Below are 12,183 nucleotides of genomic sequence, written 5' to 3'. Positions count from 1 at the left end.
TCAATCGTGAGTATTTTTATTTTCCCGATTTTTACAAAATGAACTCATAATCAATTTTTCTAGCTACTACAGCAACAAGCAACAAGCAATTATGAAGCTATGGAAAGCTTGTTTTGTTTCAAGGAAAAACATTGAACTGCAAAGGAAAGTGATGATTGTTGAGCCGTGTCCAAGTGTAAACGCATTAAAATATCTGCTCCCATTACTTTATAATAAGACAGGATGTCTACGTAAACTACCTTACATTTAACTGTGTAACTAGCATCAGTTTTTTCTTCTATTTTTCAACATTTTAATGTCACTCGGTGTAGACATATGCTTAAGGCATTGGTTATTATTCAAACGTCTGCATGGTTCAAGTATGACATCAAAGACACGGGGCATGGTTCCTTTTTTAAGTACCTGCTTTCTCAGGTTCAGGACTTTTATATGTTCCCCCTTGCCTTATTTGTTGAAGGATCAGGTGAGTCTGAAAAATAGAATAAAACGAAATAATTATATTATTTACAATTGTATGAATTTGTTGCATGTCTTTTATATCGTGAACATGAGCAAAGAAAATAGTTTTGATATTTAATAAATACTTTCCTAATTACCTGTACGGCTTACGTATTTATGTTCATATTTTTTTTTTGTTTATAAAAAAAATGGCCTATTGAAACTTAATCAAGACTCAAAACTGCAGTGGCACTGAGTGTTCAGAATGCGCGATGAAATCACGTGGCTTCAGCAATTGTTTCCCGGTGGTTCCAACGTTTTATGTGTATACTCAATGGCCTAGATGCTGTACCTATAGGTCAGTACTTTACAGCGGTAATACTCATTATCTTATTTTATCATTTGTGTGTTTAACGATGGAATTTATTACAAAAATCCTGAATGTATACTGAATATTAATACCAGGTTATCTCGACCCAAATGACCCCTTCCCCCCTTCCAGCAACAAAAGGAAGTTTGGAATAGCAAAATGCGACGGAGTAATCTTACAACTCTGTCATAAATCGTGAACAAATAATGCAAAAAAACTTGTTTAGACCACAAGTAGCTGAAATAAGGTGTTCATATTAATTTTCTGGTAGTGTCCACCAGGTCCAAATTCTCCAAAGTGATGGAATGGACATTTATAATGGCTACATGAAACAGGGTACTGAAAGGGGTTTTCTGCCTAAAATGGTTTTAATAATTCATGAAATTGTATATACTTTATATCATTACTTATTTATCTATTTATTATTTTTTAGGTTCATTGATAATAATTCATTAAAAATATGCAGTAACAAAACAATATTTTTGTACTTTAAATGATGATTTTTAGAAATGTGCCGATTCTAAACCACACAAAAAGATTCTATGTATGTAACCTGGCACACACAAGCGTTTTCTACGTGCGCTGGGTTATCCCGTAGCCACAAGTTATCTGCTCACGTTTTAGTTCAAATCTTTTTTTATCACAATTACAGGTTTTATTCTTAGCAAGGGGAGTGGTTTGACAACGCCTCTTACTGATTATTTTCTGTGATAATTTTATTCGAATGTAGACTCATATAGGACTCTGTTACATCCATGTTTCGATGTAAATTGTTTTTTTTTTTTATTAGACAACTGGATATTTTTCTTGCTAGCTGGAAATCAGATGAACAAAGTTGAAATCTATGGCCTAGATTATCTGGCAACCTCATGACGGCATTATTCAACAGAGGAGAGGAAAGGAATGACCTGGTTAGGAATACAATGCCATGCCCAGGGTGCTTCTCCTTAACAGAAAAGAAGAGTTTATACTTCGTTGGATCCAAACACACTTCTGCGGCAGTAATAGTAATAATAGTAGTACTAAGAATTATTATTATTATTATTATTATTATTATTATTATTCAAAGTTCATAATAATGCGTTGGTACATAAACAAGTTCTCTACACTGCATGTTTGTGTATAAATTGAATTTATAATGCCAATAATTAGTAAAAAGAAAGCCGACATGTATCGGAATCAGAGAGAATGGTTTTAAAAATATGACTACAGGCTAACTGTTCAAGTTGCTACAGTATTTATGTTACATTGTTAGTATAGTGTTATAATAAATACATTGTTATAATAAATGCGGCCTTGTTTGGCCAAATATCGAACAACCAACAATAAAAGTCTTTCGAGGATTGAACGAAAATGTTACTATGCTCTACATCACATAATACAAGAAGAACAAAAAGGACGATTGGTAAGTTTTTTAAACCAAAATAAAGCAGTTTTGTTATTGATAACCTTTATATAACTTCCTCGCATCTTCTCTTGTTTCCACCGTACTCGTATGATCAACAGATTTTCTTTTTTCATCGCCTTTTTTTTATTTCGTTTATCATTTTCATTTGCTTGCATCCTTACCCTGTCTCGTTACTTTATCTGTGATTCCTTCAGGCGCTTTCCTCCAGTTTTCATATTAAGAAGGTAAAGTTTGGAATTTAAATTAACTTTTGAGAGATAAGTGGTCGATAAATGAATGTATTTTTTAAATGCTATACCTCAGCAATTATCACTGATCATAAATAAATTCTTTGATGCCATTCGAAAAAGCAAAAACATTGGAATGATACACAGTGATAGTTTGTTAGACATTTTATTAAAACTAGGGCTAGAAACAAAGAAAAAATTAATTTGAAAAAATGTATACATTACTTCTTTAAGCCAATTTGTGTAATCAAATTACCTTGAAATTACCTCGGCAAAGAATAGTATTGCAGCTCACCAGCAATATGTATTATAACGTTGATTTATCTACCAAAAAACTTCTTTTGTGTTTATACAAAAAATGTCGGTATTTGATATGGGGTCTTTAGCGACCCCACCCAGTAGGAATGTGTTGCGAAATATGCTGGTATGATTAGGATTAAGGCATCAAGGCAGATTTCTTTGTTGAACTTGTTTAAAAATGGCAATACATCCTCATGATCAGTTAAGCATTTCTAAAGCTTATGCCATTATGCCATTGTGCCAACTTTACATAGCTTACAATTAGACATCTCTTAAAGGGATAACAGCTCTCCATATGAGATCCATATTTCACAAAAAAAAAAAAAAAACATTGTAAACAACTCACAGAAATATAATAGTTTCTATTTTACCACCAAAACGGCAGTTATCGCAATTATTCTGGAATCTGTGCTTGCCATCAGACCACATGACTTCCATAGATGGCTATCCCCTCTGACAATCTTTTCAGAGATTATCACAAAAAAAAAACTTTTTGAAAAAAAACAGGGACTAACTTTGAATGCTGGAACGGATTCAACAAGCATTGATAAGTATGGGAAAATTGTCGTTTATCCCAGAAAAATCCATTTTTTTTTTGTCACAATGAACAGTTGCTACCCCTTTAGATACCTGTGCGAATTTTTTCTCTGCCTTTTGTGTTAATAACCAGATGTCTTCAAAACCATTTTCACACAAAATATTTTCACGTCGTCACACTATGATAAGTGTCCATGGTTAAAGTTGCGTACATCGGGTGTGCTTGGAAGATAGTAATTCTGCAAATCATATAGATAAGCTTATCTTAATAAGACGCTGTTATCAAAATTAATAATTTTAGTCCATAAACTGATTAATTGTGTTGGCATGTATATAAAATATCTTGTCTGTTTATATATATATATATATATATATATATATATATATATATATATATATATATATATATATATATATATATATATATATATATTCAGTGAAATAATAAATCACACATTCAAAATTCCATCACCACCACATAGAATTCTCGTCAAACATGACACTTCGCCTTTGTCATGGTTTATCAGTTAATTCATTCATTTATCGTTATAATTTTACACATATATATTCATTGATGTACCTGGTACATACACATTTACTGCCACACATGGGACCAAACTTTGATTTAATTGTTCGATTTTAATTTTGGATAAATCAAAATCCGTTGCAGTTTAATACCATATCACTCTTTGTAACTTCACGATTTAGTCTCTCGTATCGAATGATAAGTTGTAGCTTTGATAAATTTCAGTTTGGTTGTCTCAACAGATTTAATATTCCCGTGGAGGTTAATTCAGAAACCAATATAAAGTGCCGACTTTTTATAGGGGTTGGTAATTTCTTAAAAAAAGATGGCATATAAATGTACTACTCTGTACTTCTCTGTATCTCTCTTTCTCCCTCTCTCTCTCCCTCTCAACTATTTATTCATTTATTTATAATCAATCATTTTATTCGTCTTCAGTGCCACTCGGACTACCTAATTACTTTTTCATGAGCAGAGTCACGTACGTTCTCACATTACATTGAAATTACGTGATGTTGCCTCATATTACGATTGAAAATATGTCATTATCAACAGCAAGAATCCTACAGCAGTCTGGTAGAACAACCAGGAGATGACAAAAACGGTACTCAGTCAGAACCAGTATGTTTACATATATATATATATATATATATATATATATATATATATATATATATATATATATATATATATATATATATGTGTGTGTGTGTGTGTGTGTGAGATTATGTAGTATTATTATGTGAAATTTTGTTAAATCATACCTGACCCTGTCTGAGAATTTGAAGTCAAAGGTCAGCGTGATATTAACATTTCTTTTCACTAGTTGTATTTGTCAAGCTGCTCGGCGGCAGTCATTAGTCACCTGAGCTCGAGGAAGGTGTAGGCCTACATACCAAAGCCGTGCATATCATGTTCATAAGGTATGTTTACAGTCGGTCATTACACCGTCAAAAAGTGTGTTAACACGATTTGACAAACAACCTGACCACTAGTGCAATGTGCGTACTATTCCGTTTCAGTTATTTTTTATATTTGAAGGTGTTTGATATTAAACAGAGATAATTTCAATCATCATGTGGCATATTTCCAATGCACATAAAATTGTAAACATACTGTAGGCCTACGCAAGACGCTGAGTATCAGGTAATGTCACGAACGGTGATCACTTCTAGTAAATTCCGCCTTAAATTGTTCACTGTCATTACCTAGGGGTTCAGTTTTTTGAACGTCACGCCTCCGCTGCGCGCGCTGTGGAGCTGTTAAATGAGGTCATTGTACGCATGCCCCGGGCCCCTGCGTGACCTCTGAAGATGAACAGAATGGATAGCGTGTGACATACTTAATGCACGCCCTCGGCCTGTGGCTATTTACTACGACACAGAACCAAATATAAGTAAACGCGGATTAAATGAGCAAAACAAACGTGGTAAATGAAGACCTAGAAGAGAACGGTGATGCTATTTGACCGTCATGGTAGACTTGGTGTAATGTGCACCCTCGCCCTGTGCTGAATGCGTTTACACTTCCGGTGATTTACATAAGCGATATACATTTAACAAGGTTTTGGTTATATATACACATAAACCTGCTTGGGGATACACTGGACAAGAATAGCATTTCGCCGAACGAGGAAAAATGCAAAGAAATGGGGTAGCTATTTATGCACAAAGTATGGAAATAGATACACGTGCCGTTTTGATCGAAGCCACGTTGAAGAAGGGAGGTAAGCATTTCTATTGATGAGCTCGATTTTGTTTCGCAAAGAAAAAAAACTACTGCGAGGTCTTCTTTGTAAGGATAGTAAGGATAGAGTTTTACAATAAATCCTAGTTTCTTGGGCTGGTAATTATTTTTTCTGTGAATGAGAGTAATATGCATTTTTCTCGGAAAGGCGTTGCTGGTTTCTTGACGATGCGTGGGTGGCTTTCCAGTTGTTTACGGTAAATAAAACGTTATGAAGCCATTTGCATTTCAAGGCAAGAATGAACAGTGACATTGACGCATGTTCAGGCGCCTGCTTCCAGCGCAGAGTATTCTAGAGCTTTGCACCATTTGCGTAAATGACATGCAATAAGCGTGGGTGAGGAATTTCGACCAAGCGATTTATTTTTGGCTACCCACCACGTATGTTTACAAGTATTCAGCGAAGTTGGAAGTTGGCAAAAGAAAAAGCAAGCCCTCGCCCAGAAATAAAAGGCAACACCCACTCGAATGCCAAGTCCAGTTTGGAGAAGCTGTGAGCTATGGCTGAACAATGCACGGTCTACGTAAACGATACGTAAGGCTCGCTATGAGGAATTTCCGCACAAACTAGCCACCAAGTAAAAGTTGTAGAATTTCCAAACCAAACCGCCGCTGACCAACAGCGTGCATAAACAACAAACAGCAATATTACACAAATGCAGCCAGGATGCCATTGAGAAAACTGTTCCGGAAATTTTACTTGGAGTATCATCAGAGGCATGCGTGCCTGTCCACAGTGGACTCAACGACATCCACCACCGATAAGGCACCAACAGGAGGCCCAGTCCCCCAGGAAGGCGGTCATCAGGGCTCACCTTATCGGACCGTAGACGATCTGCCCGGTCCCAGGCGGTTCCCGTTTATAGGGACATTGCTCTCGTGGTTTATCAAGAGAGAGGAGCTTCACCTGTTATCGGTACGTACTGTATGCCGCACAAGTCTCTTCCAATCTCTTTCAGTAAATTATGCTTCTTTACGTTTTTTTCTCCCTTTTCACCTGTAAGGCAGATAATTTTACGGGTTGAGTAATCATGTTTGAGAAAATATAAACGACGCTTAACTGGTTTATATTTATGTGGGTGGTTGTTCAGTACCTCTTGCTATCTTTTTAAATTTGATATGTGACGGGTGAAATAGGTTAGCATTTATAGTATGTATGATATAATGAGATGACACCTAACGGACACAGTGTTAACCCAGTAGTACAACATATATATATTAAACATCTGATGTGGACCCATCCTGGGTCGCTTCTTTTTGACAATCTAAAAACCGCGACATAATCTATGATGAATTATGGGTTTTCTTTTGAAAAATGAGATGAGAGAAGTCTGCAATACTTGGCCCGCGATGCGAATAAGAGAGCATTTCCAAAGCGAATATTTCCCCCATGACAAAATATATTTATCTAATTATAATAACAAAGAATAGAGTTAATTTAGTATATTAAGAACTCACCAGAAATTGTCTGAAATGAAGCTTTTATGCACTGCGTGACGTGACGAGAAAATGTGAGAATCATGCCTTTGTGCGATGGTCAGCAATTCCACTGAACTTATTAGAAAGCAACTAGAAAATTATCCGTGGATAAATTTCGTCAGTTTATAATTGTTGCCGCATCGCACTCGCTAGTCTGTCACTACTTCTGGGCCCCTATTCTTAATGACCCCCCCCCCCCCAAAAAAAAAAAAAAAAAAAAAAAAAACTAGATTTTACGCCTGCTTGCGAAACTTTGACTTATGTAGAATGATTCCTAATGATTCTCTCTTAAACCGTTCTCACTTCTTTTTCTCCCAAATGACTACCTATCCCGATAGCTTCATCACTATTTGTGAATAACTTATTGAGTTAATCTGTTCACAATCCCACGCCGATGAAAAAATTACCCCACTTGTTGGCTGAGGTAACTGGACCTATAAATTTACCTTAGGCGCATACTTAAAGAATCTTATGCATTTTATGACGTCTCCTTGGGATTTCTTCTCATACGTATTCTCTCTGTGGCCATTACCTGAATATTCAACGGTCACGTTACGGACTGAGGTGACTACGCATTCTACTGGAACACGTACGAGGTAATCTTTAAAGTACACGAGCTACATGTTGTGGAATGTCGCAGAATACTCCGTTGTACGGATTAAAGTTATTCTCTTCCAGAGGGAAACTGAGTGAGTACAGAAATATGGACACTAGGTGAATAGCCAGAGATATATCTTGAAATGCCTAGTAAACACTTTTCCTATGTCCCTAAAAGAGGAAAGAGTAGATTTGATCGCGCTTTCGCGCAATGTCAACTTCACTTGATTCATCCATTCACAACACCTTTTCCAGATTTATATATTTTGGCTTTTGTGGCCCTGATAGCAAACCATAACTATATATAAAGCCATTCCAGGCATCTGTGTGCTACACTATTTAACTTCGTCTCTTTTTTATCAACAAATGAAGTTTTACAGCTATAAACGCGGCAAATGGCGAGGACAGAAAAAGTGTTTGTAGAGGCACAGGTAATTTGTCCTCTAAGTCTTTAATCGAACACAATATACGACAGGAACGGTGTCTGAGATATATGTATCATAAACAGCTATGAAAGACTGCTTACTACGAAAGGCAGTTGCGATATTTTTTTAAATAAAGAATTGAACACAACAATAAAAAATTGAACACAACAATAAGATAAGTTTATGGATATGGAAATTTAGGTTTTTACCCGACGATAAGGAAATGTGTGTTATAAGTCTTTGGTCACAGGAAACAAACAGGACTTAGATTATTAGTTATCAGTAAAATAAACAAACCTATCTTGATTCTTTTTCTATTGGCAATGTTCTCTCTCTCTGTGATCGGAAATATGCGGAATTATTGCAACCTACCAAATTTCTACAAAAATTTATTATTGGATTAGAAAGCAAATCACAAATGGATACATAAATGGATAAATGAATGAATAACACCTGTGCGAATACTAAATGTGGTTTTAATTAATAGGCGGATGTTTTTCAATATATGCAGCTATATATGTAACTATCAAGTATAGAAAAAACTGTAGACACAGTTGAACTTAAACTCTCCCCCATAAATGGATGAATGCATAAAGAGATAATCGATTCAATGAAAGAGATTGTTCTGTTAACTAGCCGTAGCAAAGAGCTTTACGCAATCAAAGTAAATAAAGATTAATAATACAAGCACCAAGTAAACCACTGATACGACTGAAGTTTTTGTTGCCCTATGTTTTGCGACCTTTGAAATCGTAGCATGAAACACAATCAAATCAAATACAATCATTTCTACTATAAATGATGCAAAATTGGTGGATAGAAACATTTTGTCAAAACAGTTCATTACGCTCTTACATGTAGTTTAAGCACAATGTTGAAATTACAATGTACATTTATTAGTAACATCGTTTTTTGATTTTACGCGTGGATAAAGGATACTCATGTTTTTGTTGTTTAGTCTCAGGTCAAGATTGGAGAAACGATAAGAAAACATTAGGGGAATGTAGGGAAAGAGTAAGCCCCAGTATCTGCATCCATAGATTTATCTGTCATAAAAATTTATCTGCATGAGAAAAAGTAAACGTGTCAGCGTCGCCGTGCTAGTAGATTGGTTGAATCTTTTATTGTAACATGTTGTAAATCCCTGCATGCCTCGGTCTTTGGAGGTGATAAGTGATTCTTGTCACAGCGAATTTAAAATAAAATAAATTAGACATGTATGATTTAGAAGTTAAAATAATTTAAAGTAAATCTGAAATAATTACCGAGATATAAGGATGTTGAATGAAATTAAATAATTAGAAATAAGAAGACAATAATCAGTTCTAGACTGCCTTAAGAGTGTGAGTCCTGTATGTAATTAGCACTGGCAACAAGTGTAGAAAAATACAGGTAGAAATAACCATCGGATGCTGAGATATTTAAAGCATGAGCCCCCTCCATCCTTGAGGGCTTACCAACGCCAGAGGTAACCCGAGAGTCTTAAAATATCATGAAACATGACCCTGATTAACACTTAGAGCATTTTCCACTTGGAGATTCGGACAAAAGATGAACGCTGACCTTCGTTTCTGATGGGAGGTTTCTTTATATGTAGTTGTGGTCATGTGGAGAGAGAGAGCGAGAGAGAGAGAGCTTGTCTCGTTTACGATTACCTATCCATTTTTAAATGGTTTTTGCCCCAAATATACTTTTTGTTTTATTAATGCTTGCAAGTAATTGAGTATAAGACACATTTTTGACCAAACTTGATGTACAATTAACCAGAACACTAGAACTGCATTCATTCATTTCTGCACATCATTAATCTGCAGTTCTCCACTCATTACCTATTTAAAATCTATAAAGATACTCCTCTTTGTAGCATGAATTAATTCAAAACTTTTATCATCAGTGTGATTTGCAGGTCCCTACGAGAACATGTACGTCACCAAATCGTAAAGTAAGGTATTTTGACGTCAATATCAAAACGGGAAGGGTGTGATATTTTGCGTCTCCTTTTAATAGTTCACCTCGGCTGACTTCGACGTTTTTTAGCAACTTGGCTCAAATAACCCGCTGTGCTGCTGGAAGGAGTTGCGGCACCTATATTTTGACCTTAGGTGGTACCGCGAAGCACTCGATTCCTCCGCCAATTTAGTACTTAAAAGTATGTGATGCACGTAAGAGCTTTATTTGATAAAACAAAGAGGAAATTACGATAATTGTCCCATAATCACCAAAATACGTCCTATAAAACTGTTAATAATGTTATGGTCAGTAAAACTGTGTTCGATTTCTTTAATAGAAATTATTTTTATGACATTCACCATTCTCAATCAATATAAAATATAATAGAAACTTATAAATGAAAACCGTGTTTGAAAATAGTAAATTTGTTAACGGTTGTGAATAAAGTGTACCTCAGTGATGAAGAGAAAGTGTTGAAATTTCCATGAAAACTGTTTTTATTATAAATATAGGTCTGACGTGCACTGCATGGTTTGAATGGTTTGAACAACTACAAACTATATCAAATGTGAGAGGGCCCACGAAAACTGTCTGTATCATAAAAATTAATCACAGCAGTGAAGGCGGTCGCCAACAGGTATTGGTATTTCAAGTCATTACAAAACGCACGGGAATCGATGTGCTGAATAAGATATAAACTATACAACCTGTGGGAAAAATTACCTTGACCGTTCAGGACCCGATGAATGCCCAGAGATAAAGGGAGAGAGAGAAATGTATTGGTTGGTCATCGGCCTCATTTGACCGCTAAGCCACGTCTGGTCACCCTGACTTTTGAGGGGTCACTGGAGCCTCCCATCTTTATTATCAGCATGCTGATAACAGGGGTTGAATTCTCACTGACCTCTGAAATTCGGCGTTTGTCTGAGAGCATCAGTGCACGTTATTAACTCGAGGCCATGGATTCAACCCAGAACAATACTGTTTTAAATCGATGAAGATTTATTTAACCGCAACAGGAAGGGGTGTCCTTCGCGAATTCAGAATTAAACTACACCGATGGGGCAACCTATAGTAGTGCACGTGGTGGCAACCTTTTTATTGCTCATAGTAAAAGTATCATAAATAAAACCAGACTTATGTATACACGTTTTCACACAGTCAGTACAGTTGGATGGGAACGTCCTGGACAATATAAAAATAATGTTATCTTCTATCTAATCCGTCAGTATTGCTACGTTTGCATAAGATACTTGCGCGAGGGGTGCGGATACATTATTTTAAAAAATTACTCTCAAGTTAAATACTTTCGCGTTCCTTTTTTGCCTTTGTTGGATTTTTGGTTAACAGTCGAATTCAAAAAGTTATTACATTTTCTGGATATTTCAAAAATCTTAGAATTGATCAAATTTTTGTGGTTTTGCCTATCTAAAAATCGATCGAATTTTGGTGGTGATCCATTAATGAATAAATTAATCAATTATTACAAGGAGAGGTGTGCTGTCTGGGCGCAGGTCTGCGCTTTTTGAGTGTTTTTCTACTTATAGCACAGACGACAAATGATTTATTTGTGGATGTGAAAAAACTGGTTCATTTCCAGAATATGGGAACTCAAAGCTTACTTCGGGACACACTGGTTTATGTCGATTTCCATTCTTTTATGTTGAGTAATCGGAGGTTCTTCTTGTAACAGTGCAAAGTAGCACCATGTTTTTAAATCAAGTACAAGACTAATGGGCAAGGATGTGATATATGACATAATAAAAACATATGGAACATCTGTTTTATGATTTTTAGATTCTTTTTAATTCTCTCTCTCTCTCTCTCTCTCTCTCTCTCTCTGTGTATGTTTGTGCATGTGTTAGTGGGAAGGGGGAAGATTTGCCTGAGGAATGAGGACAAACTGTGACAGAAATGGAATTGAAGAAATTTTAGACAAATGGACATATTTTCCAATCAATGGTTCATTTCTATGTACATGATTCTGATACTGTTCAATAAAAGGCACATGGATCGTGTTGTGTACAACCATTAGAAAGGCAGATCCAGGGGTAACCCACCAACCCCCTTCCGCAGAAACGGAGGCACCCTCTTCTTCCCCTTCTTCCCCTATCCCCCAACCCAACCCCGACCCCACCTCCAGATTTTCAAAAAGCACATGTCTTATGTGGATAGAAAGC

At 35.9% G+C, this 12,183-nt stretch overlaps 1 protein-coding gene and 1 long non-coding RNA gene across 2 annotated transcripts in view; one reads left to right on the top strand and one right to left on the bottom strand.

Annotated features, from left to right (window-relative positions):
- Nucleotides 1-12,183, bottom strand: part of LOC147762600 (uncharacterized) — an 18,750-nt gene continuing 6,567 nt past the window's right edge. The window contains exon 2 of the long non-coding RNA XR_015333877.1: nt 1-469. This is a non-coding gene — a long non-coding RNA (uncharacterized LOC147762600). The remainder of the gene's footprint in view (nt 470-12,183) is intronic.
- Nucleotides 5,078-12,183, top strand: part of LOC106175024 (cytochrome P450 27C1) — a 24,715-nt gene continuing 17,609 nt past the window's right edge. Inside the window, exons 1-2 of the mRNA XM_087010798.1 lie at nt 5,078-5,532; nt 5,701-6,468. Of these exons, the coding sequence (XP_086866924.1) occupies nt 6,220-6,468 (249 nt within the window). The 5' untranslated portion in view covers nt 5,078-5,532; nt 5,701-6,219. The remainder of the gene's footprint in view (nt 5,533-5,700; nt 6,469-12,183) is intronic.

The sequence above is a fragment of the Lingula anatina genome, chromosome 4, assembly GCF_051362555.1.
Source record: "Lingula anatina isolate TDL-2025a chromosome 4, LinAna3.0, whole genome shotgun sequence".
Lineage (NCBI taxonomy): Eukaryota > Metazoa > Brachiopoda > Lingulata > Lingulida > Lingulidae > Lingula > Lingula anatina.
The sequence above is the reverse complement of the archived record's forward strand: the minus strand, read 5'-3'. Positions and strand labels throughout refer to the sequence as shown.